This window comes from Parasteatoda tepidariorum, chromosome 3 (assembly GCF_043381705.1).
Source record: "Parasteatoda tepidariorum isolate YZ-2023 chromosome 3, CAS_Ptep_4.0, whole genome shotgun sequence".
NCBI classification, from domain to species: Eukaryota; Metazoa; Arthropoda; class Arachnida; order Araneae; family Theridiidae; genus Parasteatoda; species Parasteatoda tepidariorum.
Window position 1 is genome coordinate 7,999,045 of NC_092206.1, and position 16,809 is coordinate 8,015,853.

Here is a 16,809-nt window from a genome sequence, read left to right on the forward strand (position 1 = left end):
ATTTCCTCACTAAGGACGGAAATTAAAGATCTAAAAAATTCCAAAAGTAACGAAAATTGAAAAAATAAACAAATAAAAAACTGACTATAGGAAGACAACCACTTCGTTATATGAAGTTAACAATTTATAAAGCAAAGTATGTGCTATTGCAAGCACTATTTTCAACAATATAACTACAATAGGTTAATAGTATTTTTCCAAAGATTTTGGGTACAGTGAAAAATCGTTTGTAATGGATTTATTGCTAGGTTCGTAGACGTTTCTATCAATAGCGGGGTCAGACTGCAATAATAAACTAACATGTAAATTTAAGAAGAAAAGATTGAACTTACTCGATAAACATTTATTAAAACATGCTATCCAATACACGGCACATAACAATAACATCATGCAATAAATATACATATCGTCAGCTCTTGGAAGTTCACGAATATTACATTCTTCTGAAAATTTATACAAAATGTTTTGTTTTATTCCATAAAGTTCACATCTTCAAACATGGTTCCTTAAGGCCTGAACACAACACGGATTCATATGTTTGCTTTCACTAGTTGAATATTGAAAAAACAAATCGCAACGAAGCAAACTTAATTTCTCTTCAATTTAAAAGGGACTTTGGTTTTTGACCTCAATATCACTTTTTCATTTTACCTTTTATTCTTTTGAAATTAAGTTTCAGCTAAAAAGTTTAAATATGCTAGATTATTTCCACTTAGTTTTTTTTCTTCTTTTCATAAAGGGTGAGGGGTTTCTGTTCGATTGCGCAAGAAGAAATTTAAGATTTTAATTCATTTTAAGGCTATTTTTCAGTTTTGAATTAACACTCTCGAAGTTTCGCTGTTTGTTAATGAGGACCGATACCGTGCACCCTCGAACCCTACGCAGGCTGATCAAAGTGGTCACCCACCAGTTTACTGACCGCAGTCAGTGATGCTTGATTACTGGGAACCGTATCTTTACGATCAGTCCACTGTGAGATGTAAATAAAATGAAATGATTTAATGCTACATTGGTGACCCGGTACTATTTGATCCACGGTTCGGGGTTTAGAGAACACTGCAAATAATGCCCAGCCTCAGAAACTGGTCCATATATGAAAAACACATAGGTGAAAAAAGTGCATATTTTTTTACATTAAGTGGATATTTTTTTTCCTATTACCTACCACTTTAGCTTAAGAAAAGCACCAAGCGGTAACTTCAGATCCAAATATAAATGTTTGTATAGTTAATGCAGAACTATTTAATGTTTGCAAAATAAATCTTGAAATAGAGACACTTGTGCTACCACATTTTTCTTCTTTGAAAAAAAAAAAAGAACTGTCCTATTAAAAGGACGCTAACGACAAATGGGTTAATTGGTAATATGTATTTTATGCGTTATATGTATCTTAGTTATTTTATAGTTGTATTAACAGCAACAAAGCAGTCTCTTAATGTTGGTTTGGACTAGCGCTTAATGATGAAATGTGATTTGGCTCTTATTGGTATTAAATCACCTAGCGTCAACTACATTTATATTTTAATGGATCTGCTTAGATTCTGCTTGAATATTGTATCCATTCAGTCATTTTATGTTGTATGCTTGTAAGAGTTGAATTTCATTCCTGAACCTGCGATATTCACTTCCGCTGTCGGGAGCTTTAATCCCACTCTTCAGTTTACAATTGCAGTTTTTCTTATGAAGATGATTAATTGAATCCAACGTATTCAGATTTTTACAATCTTAACGTCAAGAACACATAATTAAGCCTACTTTTGGAACACGTCTCTGTTTTAAATTAAATTGTAAGTAATTAACAATCTAAGAGTGATTTTAAATATCGCACATGTGTGTGTAAGTTTCTTTGTTGTTATCGGTGTATAGTAACAGCTCTTTGGCCACATTTGAATGTTTTTAAAAACATTCCACATCACCAGCAACTGAGAAGGTGTCACACACAGATTACTTTGGAACACTGAAATATGGCGACAGGTACTCGTTATATCACATTTTGGAGGAAAAAGGGCCGTTTCTCACACCGGGAAAAAACACCTGCCTTGAACTTGGGGGTACGAGAAACGCCAGTAAGAACTGTTCAATCATTCACAAAAACTATATTCTGAAATCATCACCAAAGTGCAGCCGCTGAAATATCGATATTGATATCTTTAGAAGGTCGGTAGGAATCGAACGTGAAGTTGTTGATCCTCCTGAAACAGTATATGAAGTGTATTAATCAAAGAGTATGGCAATTAAAAGCAGTAAGCAATTTTTTCGATAATAGATTCTGTATTTAACAAGATCTTCATGATAAGTATAAACTCATTAGTTGTTGACGTATGTCTGTTAAGGCAGAGGAGTGCGATTGTTCTTGTTTTCCAGTGGCACCATCGATGGCGAAGAATTCATCTTATGCCACACCCATACGTCACGCCCGTTTATAGGGCAGACCCATTCATACATCCATTCATGCAGGCAAAAGTTTCAATTCTATTGAAACTTTTGCCTTGCAAAAGTGGAATTCTATTTTCAGAACCATGTCTGAATTAAAAAAGAAAAGAAAAAAGAAATATGTTCCAAAGTGCTAACCAGAGTTTTTGACTGAATTCCCCTGCTTAAAGAAATCTCAACGAGGGGTAAACTATGTTTTTTGTGAACTGTGCTGCTGTGATTTTAGCATCGCACATAGTGGAAAATGAGACATACAACATTTGGCAACGGAGAAGCATTTGAATCAATCACACCAACTTAGGCCATTCGGAATGGCTTAAGTTAGTTTATTACTGATTCATTAATTCATCCAAAATTCAGCTTTTACCTCATTTTAGTAAATTTGTTATTTTACAGATAAAATAACTAAACGAATTAAGAAACTGGTAATATGACTTGGCAAATTTAAAAGCTAATTTTTTCAAATTAAAAAGTCAATCTTAAGAATCACATTTGATTCCCGCAAATTCAAATGTTTTCATTGCTATCCAGGAAGAATTTTTCTAAATAAAAGATCTTTTCCTAAACAAAAGATTTTCATGTACAAAAGATCTTTCAAGAAATATCTTCCAGAAAAAGAATAGAAAAATCTCAAAGATTTCTCCGCTTGGCCTAATGACTCTTGTTTGTCCAAAGACTTTACTTATATCCCCTTTCAAGTAAAAAAAAAATCTGCAGTATGTGTCACAGTATTATAGAAATTTCTTTGGGTGAGACTCATCTCTATAGTTGGCCAGACAGCCAAATGTGGGCCGATGCCTTCCTCTGAAGATTTCTCCATTACGACTTCCGATTTATCTTAGCCCTCCAATTATTTTCATTAATAGCAAGAAAACCGCTGCCTCCCCCACTTTCTTGTTCCACTGGGTTTAAAAAGCAGTATCTTTTTTATTGCATTGTCATTACTTAATCGAATCACGTGGGTTATCGAATTCATTCGATTCTGCCACTGCTTATATTATCTTGACTGCACCGTCCTCATCTACACTTTTCAGACAGAATAGACATCTAAGGTTTCACAATTTATCCACTCTCGACTCAGACCCAGAATTTTGCCACTCCAAGTTTTGCCCCGTTTTATTTTATTTTACAAGAGTCGATGAACAGCCGACCCAATATTAGGGTTTACGACTACTAATGTTCAACTCCGTAGCCTTGTAATTTCGAACCCAATCCAGAAGACAAGGGAACTCCCATATGAAGTAGTAGGAGAATTTTGCCACTCCAAGTCTTGCCCCGTTTTATTTTATTTTACAAGAGTCGATGAACAGCCGACCCAATATTAGGGTTTACGACTACTAATGTTCAACTCCGTAGCCTTGTAATTTTGAACCCAATCCAGAAGACAAGGGAACTCCCAGATGAAGTAGCAGGAGAATTTTGCCACTCCAAGTTTTGCCCCGTTTTATTTTATTTTACAAGAGTCGATGAACAGCCGACCCAATATTAGGGTTTACGACTACTAATGTTCAACTCCGTAGCCTTGTAATTTTGAACCCAATCCAGAAGACAAGGAAACTCCTAGATGAAGTAGTAGGAGAATTTTGCCACTCCAAGTTTTGCCCCGTTTTATTTTATTTTACAAGAGTCGATGAACAGCCGACCCAATATTAGGGTTTACGACTACTAATGTTCAACTCCGTAGCCTTGTAATTTTGAACCCAATCCAGAAGACAAGGGAACTCCTAGGTGAAGTAGTAGGAGAAACTTGCCTTCGTGGAGAACTTTTGATGGAACTAACCCGCAATTTCGTTGCATTAATAGTAAAACCCCACGGTCAGCCTAACGGCAAGCTGAGTCTAACTCATGATCCGTCTATCGCTGAAGATCGATATTTCATTTTTATGTTAGCACTGAGGTTGGTGAGAGTCCGGTGCAGAGTTCGTATCAACCAGTCATCGCTGGGATTCGAACCCGGTTCACCTCGTTGGAAGGCGAACGCTCTAACCCCTGAGCCACCACGGTGCCAGTTTCGTTCCATTGGCGTGGGGAAAAACTTATTTTTCTCTGCGATAGTACGTTTCAGTAAGAAGTCAGAATAAACTGACGTGGGAAAAATGAAAACTTGCCGGAACCATGGATATGGAGAGGGGCAAAATGAAGAAATCACGTAATCTTGAGATGCCTTCTATTTACGAAGAATATAGGTTGGTATGCGCTTGTGTAACTTATCTTGACTATTTGTTGCCACCTACTTTATGAAACAGATGGTACCACTTTCCCCATATGCCTATCTTACCCCGATTCACACTATATATTTTTTTTAAAATTTTGTTGAAATGGTAACTTGTTTTAATAAAATCCAATCATTAAAAGGTTCACGCTGAGGAAAAAATAGTTAGGTAAAAATTCATTTTTTTAATATTTAACAGGTGTGATAGAAATTTATGGTTTTACGCGACCTTATGATTTGAAAAAATTGGTCCCAAACATAAATAAAAACTGCTAGTTATTTGGGTCCTTAAATTTCAGATTTCAACGTGATTTTTTTAAGGTATTATGCTGTACATCTATGCAAAAGTGTAAATGAAAGGTAATAAGCAAATGAAATGCTTATCGTCAATTGTTGCATCATATTTCCTGTTGATAAACTTTTTATTTATTTATTTTTTGTTTGCAACTGATCCGTTCACTCTCGGATTCGTTAATTTAATTATAAGCTTACGCCAATACACCAGTTCATTAATTTGCTTCCTTCATTTTCTCTATTTATTTACTCACTATGGTTCCGAGATAGTCTGGTAGGTAGGGCGATGGACTCACGTTCGTGAGAACGGGAGTTCGAATACAGCTGACCGAAGACACCCAGTGTAGTAAATAGTGACCGGTGCACGTTTAATCCGTCGGATCACAGAGTCCTCCATGTTCCCGTAGCAAATTATACCTCTGGAGGTACTGAATTGGAGATGGATCGTTCTCTGGTTCAGGTCAAAATTACGATCTGTGGATGAATGGATGTATGAATGGGTCTGCCCTTTAAGCAGGTGTGAAGCATAGGTGTAGCTGAAGTCCAAATCTCGGCCATAGATGGCGCTACTGAAAACCGTTGCCTTAATGGCTTACGACAACAACAAATTTACTCACTATATCAAGAATCAACAACAAATTTACTCACTATATCTATATATTTACTCACTATATCTATTTGCTTACACAGTGACGACGTTCATAAACAACTCTTTCACATCTGAATATTTTTGGAGATGGATTAAAAATTTAGTTGCCTTTTTTTGGAGAAAGGTTTATATGTTGGGGTTGTGGTAAGTTTACTGACATCATTTAAAACTAAACATACCAACACTTAATATATACCTATTTCTACCAGAGTCGGACTTTATGTTTCTTGATTGAATGTATGAAATATGGATGCTAGGAAGGAAATAAACCAAAAAAAAAAACTTTTTTATAACTAAACAAAATTGTATATTACCAATTTTTATGTATTACAAACACAAAGAATGCGTACTTTTTACATATACAGCGTGTTTCCATTGTACATTTTCCACAAACATATTTCTTCTAATTATTATTATTTCTGTAACTCTTATAATTATTCAATTATAAGAATATATACGAATTATAAGAATTATAATTCTTATAATTATTTTTATAATTAATATTATTTCTTCTAAGAACGTGTACTTATTTCGACATTTTTCTGGGTAAAAATTAACAATTAGTTAGGAATGAAGTAAAGCTATCAAAATAAAATATAAGCTACTTACCAAAATAATTAGTTTTTGTCACTTTTTCTGACACAAAAATGCCAATCTAAAATTTTAGGTACTGTCTTGAAATTTGAATTCACAGTTATTCTGATTGAACTGAGCACGCAACAGTCTTTGCAGAAATGTGCAACTAATCGAATGCAATACGTTGAACACGCATTACATTGTCATTTCTGATCCGATAACCTTATGAAGCAATAAATTGTTCTCCCGGTTAAATGACCAGTTGTGGTAGATATAGGTATACGACAAGTATTATTCGAAACAAACAAAATACAAAAAAAATATTAATAGAATATTAACTGTGTATAATTGTTAGAAAAAGTCATGAAGTCAAATGTGGAGGAACGATAAGATGATCAGCGTTTTTTCGATGTAAAAGTTCTTAAACGGTCGTTTGACCAATTACGGTATGTTTAGTGTTAAACTCACTCTTCTTTATTTTCTTTTTTTTCCCACATGAGTACAGAAAATCTCATTGACTGGAGATCTGCAGCTTTTAGAAATTCACCAAGTAAAATTTTAAAGTAAATCATCTTCAAGTGTACAGGTTTAGAAAATCACAAACAGGATATTAAATAAAAAAAACATTATCAAGTAACATACTCATATATAATTGTTATAGTTTCATTCAAACCAGTACATCTAAGTTGGAATCTATTCTATAATTATCTCATGATATCAAAGATAAATCACTCTTCTATTTATAGAATGAGCTTCAGAAATTTCTGGCGAGTATTTCTTAATAAATATTTTCATTTGTTTACATCTAGAAAGTTCTGGAAGTATTTAAATTACAGAACCGGAATATATCAAGATGAAGGAATTAGCTTATAGTTCACATAGAAGAATAAATTTGAGGGATTAAAATAGAAGTTAATAAAGTAAAAATGCTTTAGTGACTTATGGGTAAAACAAAAGAGGTAGAGAGAAGTAGAAGAACAACATAAGAGATGAGTTTATGATCGTACTTTTGATGAGACAATACTAAGGAGCCATTTCTGGAATAGTATCTTCAAGTTAATGAAGCGTATAATATATGTCTAAATTTTACAACAACAATCAGAGAATAAACAAAGTAACTATATTACAAATATTTGGATGAGAATTTATTTCTATGTCCGATGTGAAAACGATTATTTTGAGGGTAAATATATTAACAAAACACATGCAAACGATTTTTTTTTATATTAAAGAGCGTTATCTTAATTTCAATTATTAAAATAATCTCATTGTCTATTGTTCGAAAAGTATTAGAAGGAAATATTAAAATAATTTAGATACCAATAATATAAGGCAAAAGGTCATTTTTATGTTTATGTTTACTTCGATTTGTTTCATGACCTAAATGTTTTTGAGAAATGGAAGAGAAGGAAACTGAAAGTGAAGCACATCACCTTGGAAGATTATTGTTCTCCCCTAAATGAAATTCCACTGAACGTCCTTCCTATTATTGAACACCGACCTTCAGTCCCAACTATGGATTTTTATTTTCCTGATCCACTGTTCCGAATCAGCGAGCAATCATTATGAGGATCAACAACGATCAGGAAAGAGGATGATAAGAAAACGTCAATCATTTTCATGTTGAGTAAATGATAAATTGCTGAAGTCTGAATATTCCTTAAATGTTTAGGGATGAAAGGGGAAACTGGAGGGAATTGTAGAGCTTATAAAGCATAATGGAAGACTTTAGGGAATTTTTAGATAATCTTAGGGTATTTAGGAAGGGAAAGAAAATAGCAGACAACATTTTGAAGAATTTTTTTTATTAAATATCCCCCCCCCCAAAAAAAAAAGTAAAAGATTTCACACAAAAATTTAATATTCCATATAGCAGACCATGAACTCTCATTAAAAAGCAAAATATTGTACCTTTCAGGAATTTCAGTAAATATGTTCCGAATCGTTTGAGTGATTTATTACGAATTTTTAAATAAGGGTTGATATCTACAGAAATTTTATTAATAATATTAAATTTGAATAATTATTAAAACTTTCTGAAAGTTTTATATCTCAAGAATATGCAGTTACGTTTTCAGAGCTTAAAAACTCTTGTCAATTTATCTTCAATTGCATTTTCAGAAAGTATACCTCTCTTGAGAATATGCAATTATTTTTCAGAACTGAAAATTTTCAGTTGAGTTCCTCTTTTCGTAATTTTCTAGATGTATTAACTTTTCAAGTATATGTAGTCACATTTTTAAAATTAAAAACTTACAGTCGATTTATTCTTAATTTGACTTTTCTGAAAATACTTATTTTTCAAGAATATGCAGTCACATTTTTTAAATTAAAATAATTCAGTTGATTTATTCTTGCCTTTTTTTCATTTTCTGAAATTATTATACGTAAAAAGTATGTACTAATTATCTCTGAAGCGAAGGAAGTTCAGTTTATTTGTTCTTGATAGCATAATTTGTAAGTACAACGAATAGTTCCTAAATTTCCCAGGTGTAAAAAATTAGGAATATTTTTTGTAAATTGCTACTATTTTGAACTATTTTTTGATATATTTAAAATAGTGAAAATCTTTGAATGAAAATCTTTTGGAGTCAATATATTTTCCTTTTTTTGTTATTTTAGGATATAAAACATATTTTTCTAATTTTAATGAACGTAGAACAAGTATTGCATTGCTTTATATTTTTTGAAACGACTCGTAATAATTTTAAAGAGTAAAACATTGTTTTAGTTCAATATTTTTATTTCTATTTAAGTCATGTCATAAGGCATTTTTAGCGCAGTTTTCGCATTTTAAGGGCATTTTTTGCACTTTTAAGGGCATTTTCCAGGTTGTATGGGCATTTTTTAATCTTTTTAGGGGCATTAATTGAGATTTTTTAGGTCATCAAAATCCGGGCTCTAGTGATTACGATTTCACAAAATGAAAACTGTATAATTCATTAAAAAAAAAAAAGCACTTACTTGTTATAACTCTGCTCCTTCTGCGCAAATTTGCCAAAATTGCGCAGACTGACAGCTCTCTTTCCATCAATGATGGTACTGTAATCCTCCTCTTCGAATCCTTGATTCTCGAAACCCTCCTTCTTCACTGGTTGTTGTGCTGGTTGAGGGTGATTCTGTTTTGTTCCAGGCATGGGGTACCTTGCATAATTAAAAAATTTTTACAATTGCTGTGAAGTTTAAAGGTAAACGTAGTGGAAAAATATTCTAAGTGACATTTTGGGGAATTTAGGAACATAACCCAGAAAGCATGTAACGTTAGTGCTACCTTGTGTCAGAATTTTGTTTTGATTGCCACGAAAATGCTTGTAACTTTTTTTCAATTAAATCAAAAATATTGCAGTTTCAAACCTTTTATCCTAAAAGGATTAAAAATTATTTTTTAAAGCTTTTTTTATTAGGTATTGTCTCTTAAGGCCTGGTTTCTTAGGACAGGACGCCGTCAGCTGGAAATCAGCGCTAACCTCTGATTGGTCCATTTGTGAGTTTGATAGTATACGTCATCGAACGCTCATCTTGAACTACAATTGCCGTCCAACTCAACTGCAGTTGGATTACAACGTGACGTTAACCACAGAAGCAATGGCGGACAACATCCAACAGCACATTGAAATCAGCCAAGATTTTGATTTTGACATTAAACATAGCTTCTTCATTAAACATAGCACTCTTCATTTAGCTCAGCTATAATGTGTTTTTTCTTGGACAAAGTCATTATTTGTTCTCTAAAACACTGGTCGACAATAACAAAATCAATACAAATTCAAAATAAATATTTGTTTACGTTATTAACGCATGCGCAATGAGAGATAATGTCTGCGTTGGACCGACTGCTCACGCTGAGCTAACAAAAAAGTATTTTTTTGGCGTCAGCTCTACGTCAACTTTCCGCTGACGCCCAGATAAGGCGCTAGTTCTAAGAAACCAGGCCTTGAGCTAACAAACCAGTATTTTGTTGGCGTCAGCGGGACGTTGACGTCCCGCTGACGCCCAGATAGTCCTAAGAAACCAGACCTTGTCCTAAGAAACCAGACCTTTAGGTCCATAATGACGTTTTAGCTGACGTCACACTAGCGATAGGATCAAATTGCATCGTCCATTAACATTTCAAGACAAGGTGGATTTTAGCTAAGCAAACAAGACTTTGCGAAAAGGAACCTTATAATGACCTAGATTGAAGATTATTTTCACCTTGAGACTAGCTTTATTAAAGGATTTTTTCACACTTGAAAACCCTATGTTAACCTCGGTTTAAGATTTTTATATACAAGGTTGTTTTCCAAGGCTTTGGATTAGGGAAATGTCTGTAGAATAGAGCAGATTGCCACAGATCTCGTTTTAAAGTTAGAAGTTTTACACGTTAACAGCATAACAAACCTTTTTAGGTTTACATTAAATGATTTTTGATGAGTTAAAATAAACATTATTTTGCTATCTGGGTAAGCTTTATAAAATATAGCAGCAGTAGTAAGCTGAATAAGGCACTAATCACAAAAACGGACACACTATGCTTTCGGTTTTTATTTTCCTTAGTGATGAAATACAAATTGCTAGAGTAGTGTTAGAAAGGTAAATCGCGTGCCTTTTCAAATGTCAAACCTATTTATTTGTTTCCTTTTAATTAGTAACATAAACTATTGATTCGCTAAGATAAGGGTGTACAGATGAAGGGAAAAAATTGCTCTGACAACTCTTTCTGTCTCTCCTGAATAAAAGTCGCGCAATTAGGACCAAATCTGTGTGACAGATTTCTCTTCGAATATATCTTTAGCTTGGAAGTTCATTTTCATTTCCGGAAAGTTCACATTACAAAGCGCCAAGGACTTTCAGACAAGTTATTTGGATTTTGTTCACGATTCCTAATTCGATTCAGTTTGCGAAAGTTCGCTTTACAAAGCACCAGGAACTTTCAGACAAGCCATTTGGATTTTGTTCACGACTGCAAATTCGATTCAGTTTGCGAAAGTTTACTTTACAAAGCACCAGGAACTTTCAGACAAGCCGTTTGAATTTCGTACTCTCGCCAGAGAATTCAGGAAAGTATCTCCTAAATTCATTTTCTGAAGATGCAAGGAGGATGCAAGTGTGATCATATCATGGTTCCTTGAAACTAAGAAATTTCCCAACTAATTAAACTAAGAATCACAAGTCTTCTACCTTTAACCAATCTAAGTATCGCCGAAGCAACTGCTTTAGAGAATTCAAAATTTTGAGTGGTTTAGTGCAGTTTTTAGACATCCAAATGAACCATGCACTGTAATCCATACGAATGAGATCTGGCGAGTCGTCAGAAGATATCATGTCAGGAAAATGCGTTTTGCACCATTTGTGTGTCTTGGCAGGTGTTTTGTTGAAATGTCCAGTTTGAGTAGTTCACAAGTGCTTTTTGATCTGCGAAAGTATAGTTCGGCTTTCAGGAGAACTCCTCCTAACACCCGTCTCGCGTCGTGGCGGGTATTATGGTTACGAGGAAAGGTCACTTCGAATAGGGGTGTGGGGTGAATAGTTTTGTCTTGATCTTAGCGTAAGTCTTCGTGAGTAATCCAATAGACACCTTCTTTTCTCCATTTCACCCCCCCCCCCATGAGATATGTGCTCACGCTTGTTACCATAGCAGCAGACTGCCCAGTCTGGAGGAGTTCTCCTCAATGAATTTTGACATGAATTTTGAATTTTGACAATGTTTAACAATTGCTGAGGTATTACAGACCAGATACGAGCTTCATATCAGTGAAAAGGAATCTCTTTCAACACCAGCGCTGAAAATTTCAATAAGCTCTTCTGCACCGCTCTAGAATGTTGCTATTTGAAACCAGTTAAATAGATTTATCAGTAAAAGTATACTTGATACCGTGAATATCCGAAATCAAGAGAATGTCGACTTTCACCGGTGAATGTCAACAATCACATAGTCGCTTTGCTGAATATCCGAAATATTTGTTATATCCAATTTGATATTAATTTATTCGTTGATATTATTATATGTATTCTATACTTTAATATCTGCTGAGGATAAGATTAGGAGAAACCTCAGTGTTCGGAGTACCGGTTAAATGTGTACTGAAACATCGCACTTGACCTTGAAAACACATTGATGTAGGGCATATCGGGAAGTGGTCCTACATCAATGATTCTTTCAATGTTACACAATTGATGAAGTTCATCAATGTTAGACATCAATGTTTTACTTAATAATCATCAATGCTACACAATTGATGATTTTAAGTAAAAAGATGAAACTATGAACAATAAATAAATTAGATTATTTTAAGCCCTTTTTTAAAGGGAGCGCTAGAATATTTATCGTAAAATAAAAGGAATAGGGTAAACAGATGTTAACTTCTAGAATAATAAATATTAATAATTTAATTGCATCATTTTGTGGATTTCTTTAAAGAAATTGTTAGAACATTTGTTAACTAACAGGATAGGACGATTACTAATAAATAAATAAAATTATTTTAAGGTTGTTAAAAAAATAATTATTGAAAGAATAATAAAATAAAAATGGAAAGCATTACTTGTGGGGCATGTCGTAATCGACTTCTAGAATAGTCGAGAATTTATTGGGAAAAAGAAGATCTACAATGGCCACTGCACCTCCAACAAACACACATAGTGTACCTAAAATACAAAGTATGATTTTAAAAAATTATTCATTTGTGAAAGATTCCATTCTACATTTTTAACACATCAGATTAAGTATGATGAGTTTCATCTAATGTCATTTTCATCACGACATTATCAGACCAGATTCCTATCGGTCTACACATTGAGCTAGAATGACATCAGTTTAATGAATATTTTTCTGAAGCTCACGATTCTTATGTCATTCCAATGCAACGACTATTGACCTAAATGTAAATTGCCCAGTTTGTTCGTTAAGTAGGGGGAATTGTAGTCAAAGTAAAGGTCGAATAGAATGAAGAATAAGAAAAAAAATGATGAATCAGGTACAATAATGTAGATTATGCAAAATTTTGAATAAGACAGGGAAAATTCACGATGAGATATAATGATGGAAAATAAGTTAGAAAAAAAAAGAAAAATACATAACAAGGTACAATAATGAAAGACAAGGAAGAAAAATTATTTGAAAAAGAAAGGTTGAAAAAAAATGAAAAGTAAGACATAATAATGTACAGTAGGGGAGAGTGGGGTCAATTGTAACATTTTTTACTTAAGTATTTTTAACTAACAAAAAATCGAATATATTATTAGTATTAATTGACAGACGAGTAAAGTAGACTATCCTCTACTAGAAAAAAAAATACCTTATTTTAAATGTTATTATATTAGTTATTAACAATTTTTGACAGTCGTGCACTTGTTACAATTGTCCCCACTTACGGGGTCAATTGTAACAGTTCATAAATTCAACTAAAACATAGTTAATTATACATATTATCATAGTTGTGATATATTTTTTTATTGATCAAAATAGTAGTGATATTTTAGGAGTAAAAATAATAATGAGCAGAGACCTAAAGGGTTAAACTTTTAACTTTAAGGGGTTAAAAATTTTAATTTATGCTGTGAAAGGTGACAAATAAAATAATGCACATGCAACATAATATAAATGATATAGGAAACTATTGGTGGTTCTTAAAGAGTTAAGTAATGGTTTGTAAACATAAGATTATTTATTTTCAGCTGTTACAATCGTCCCTTTACTTATTGTTACAATTGTCCCCAAGACGCCATTTCAGCTTCATTTGTTAAAAACAATGCTAGTTAATTAGCAAAACTAATTTTTTTTTTATTGAAATGTTAATTAAGGTGTCCACTTACATATTCGGTTACTAATTTTTATTTGTTTAAACAAAATTACTTTGTTACAATATAATATTCTAATACCAAAAAAAGTACTTGCGTGGCGTGAAAATATCTTTTGTGATGTAACTCTTTCAAAAGTACATAAAAATGGTTGCCATCAGGGGTGTACATGTAGATTTATTAAATACACCTTGTGCGCCACCTAGGAACCAAATCTAGAACCCGACACTCGAAATTTTTGCTCTGTTAAAATCGTACCCTGTTACAATTGAGCCCAGTCTCCCCTAATATAGGAAATGTACAATAAAGCAGTAAAAAGAAACATAATTTAAAAAAGAAAGGAGAAAAAGAGAAAGTAAAAATTGAAAATATAATGTAATATAATAAAGAAAGATTTTGAACAAGATAGAGATCAATGCGTAATGAGGTATAATAATGTAGAATAGGAAAAGTACAGAATATGAGAGAGAAAATTCAGAATAAAATATTATGATGGCGAATAAGTTAGAAAAAGAAAAAAATACATAACAAGGTACAATAATGAATGATAAGGAAAAAAATAATTTGAAAAAGAAAGGCTGAAAAAGGAAAAAGAATATATATAATAATGTACAGTAATATAAGAAATGTACAATAAAGCAGTAAAAAGAAATATAATTTGAAAAAGAAAGGTTGAAAAGAGAAATGCGAGGAGGGGAATATAAGAAAGTAAAGGTCGAAAATATAATGTAGAATAAGAAAGAAAAATGTTGAAGAAGATAGAGATAAATAGGTAAGAAGGTATAATAATGTAGAATAAAAAAAATACAGAATAAGATAGAGAAAATTCGCAATAAGGTATAATAATGGAAAATGAGTGAGAAAAAATAAAAATAAACAACAAGGTACAATAATGAACGATAAGGAAGAAAAATTTGAAGAAAAAAAATGCAAAATAAGACAATGCACAGTAATATAGGAAATGTACAATAAAGCAGCAAAAAGGCGTAATTTGAAAAAGAAAGAATGGAAAGAAGGGAGGGTATAAGAAAAGATAAAAGAGAATGATGAGAAAAATGCACAATGAGATATTCCTTTATTGTCAATAATGTAGAATAAGGTAGAAGAAAGAACAATTCAAAATAAGGTAAAAATAATGTATTAAAAGGCAGAAAAATGTACAATAAGGTCCAATAGTATAGTATAAGATAGAAACAAGAGCAATTACTTAAAAAGGAAAAAAAAAATTGTTTTCTTGGACACATTTATTTATATTTATTTTGGTGAGCTAATTGATCTGCTCAATAATTTAATTTTTTCTGTTTTTCTTATCAGCTACAAAGCTTTATTCTTTTTCAGAAAATTTAAACATTTCCGATTTCCTTACCTATAACCGATATAAAACTAATTTTTCAGTATTAAATTATTGATCCCAAGTAACTGAAACAGTAAGATATTACCTGAGTAAAAACTACATTTGCTTCAGAAATATGTAAGAAGGAAATAACAGTCGACATGTTTCAAGCGCTCAAAAATAGACACTCATTTTCTTACCCCTCTGTTTATCGTAAAAATGTTGCTCCCTAATGTTAATTCTAATCACTAAGGCCCGGATTTTGATGACATTTGCATTTTTTTGCATTTTTTGCCTTTTAGAGCATTTTTTTAGATTTATAGGGCATTTTTCTTTAAATTTTGAGGCGCATTTTGCATTTTAAAATTTTTTTTAAGTTTTTTGTTAATTTTTTCCAATTTTTATTTTTTTTAATCAATTTTTATTATTACACTGGCTTCCAAACAATGAAGAAAATCTCTAGGATATTAACAGGTGAAGCAACATCTTTTCAAATTGAAGAAGAATTGTCAGTAAGTGAAACCGTCTTTTTCAAGTACGCACCAATAACATCAGTAGACGTTGAAAGAAGCTTCTCCAGGTATAAAAATTTACTTTCAGACAGGAGACGCTCGTTTACATTTCAAAATATCAAAAAACATTTAATAATCCAATATAATTCTGATATTTGGTAATATTATGAGATGGAAGTTGTTATATTATTCATTAAAGTTTCTATACAAAATGAAAAGGTTTTGGAGTCAATATATGCTCCTTTTTTTGTTATTTTAGGATATAAAACATATTTTTCAAACTTTAACGAAAGTAGAACAAGTATTGCATTGCTTTATATTTTTTGAAATGACTCATAATAATTTTAAAGAGTAAAAACATTGTTTAAGTTCAATATTTTTACTTTATTTATTTCATGTTATAAGGCATTTTTAGCGCAATTTTCGCATTTTTAGAGCATTTTTTGCACCTTTTAAGAGCATTTTTTGCACTTTTTAAGTGCATTAGTTGAGATTTTTTAGGTCATCAAAATCTGGGCTCTACTAATTACCCAAATTCTCAAACTGCTACATTTTGTACTTTTGCTTTCCGCTCGCTTAACTTTTGCTCTAACTCTTCTTCTTTAAATCCCGAACTTAACTTCCTCCTCTCACATTCTGCTAACCGTGAATTTAACCCTTCGACAGTTGATTCAGCTTTTGCTTAACTCACAACACCCAGACGCCACTTTTTTTCTAATCCTTACAGAGAACTTGCTACTTTACCGTTTTTTATTCCCTTTGTTATAAAATTGCTAATATCCTCTTCCATTTTGGTTTTAAAATCTTTTTTAACAAAATCAACTTTAAACCTCTTAAAGATCCTATTAGCTTTAATAATCGTTTGGGCATTTACCACATTCCTCCTCAGTGTGACTTTGGACAAGCTTGACGCGCTTTAAAGTTTAGGCTTAAGAAACACGATAAATATGCCAGTTATCAAGAATACGAGAAGTCATCAATTGCGGCACATTGCTGTAATCTTGGACATAAATTCAATTTC

The 16,809-nt window shown here is 32.4% G+C and overlaps 1 protein-coding gene across 1 annotated transcript in view; it reads right to left on the reverse strand.

Annotated features, from left to right (window-relative positions):
* Positions 1-328: 328 nt before the first annotated feature.
* Positions 329-16,809, reverse strand: part of LOC107456259 (dual oxidase maturation factor 2) — a 90,750-nt gene continuing 74,269 nt past the window's right edge. The window contains exons 5-7 of the mRNA XM_043041977.2: positions 12,689-12,791; positions 9,129-9,308; positions 329-2,192 (exon numbers count right to left, since the gene is read on the reverse strand). Of these exons, the coding sequence (XP_042897911.1) occupies positions 2,111-2,192; positions 9,129-9,308; positions 12,689-12,791 (365 nt within the window). The 3' untranslated portion in view covers positions 329-2,110. The remainder of the gene's footprint in view (positions 2,193-9,128; positions 9,309-12,688; positions 12,792-16,809) is intronic.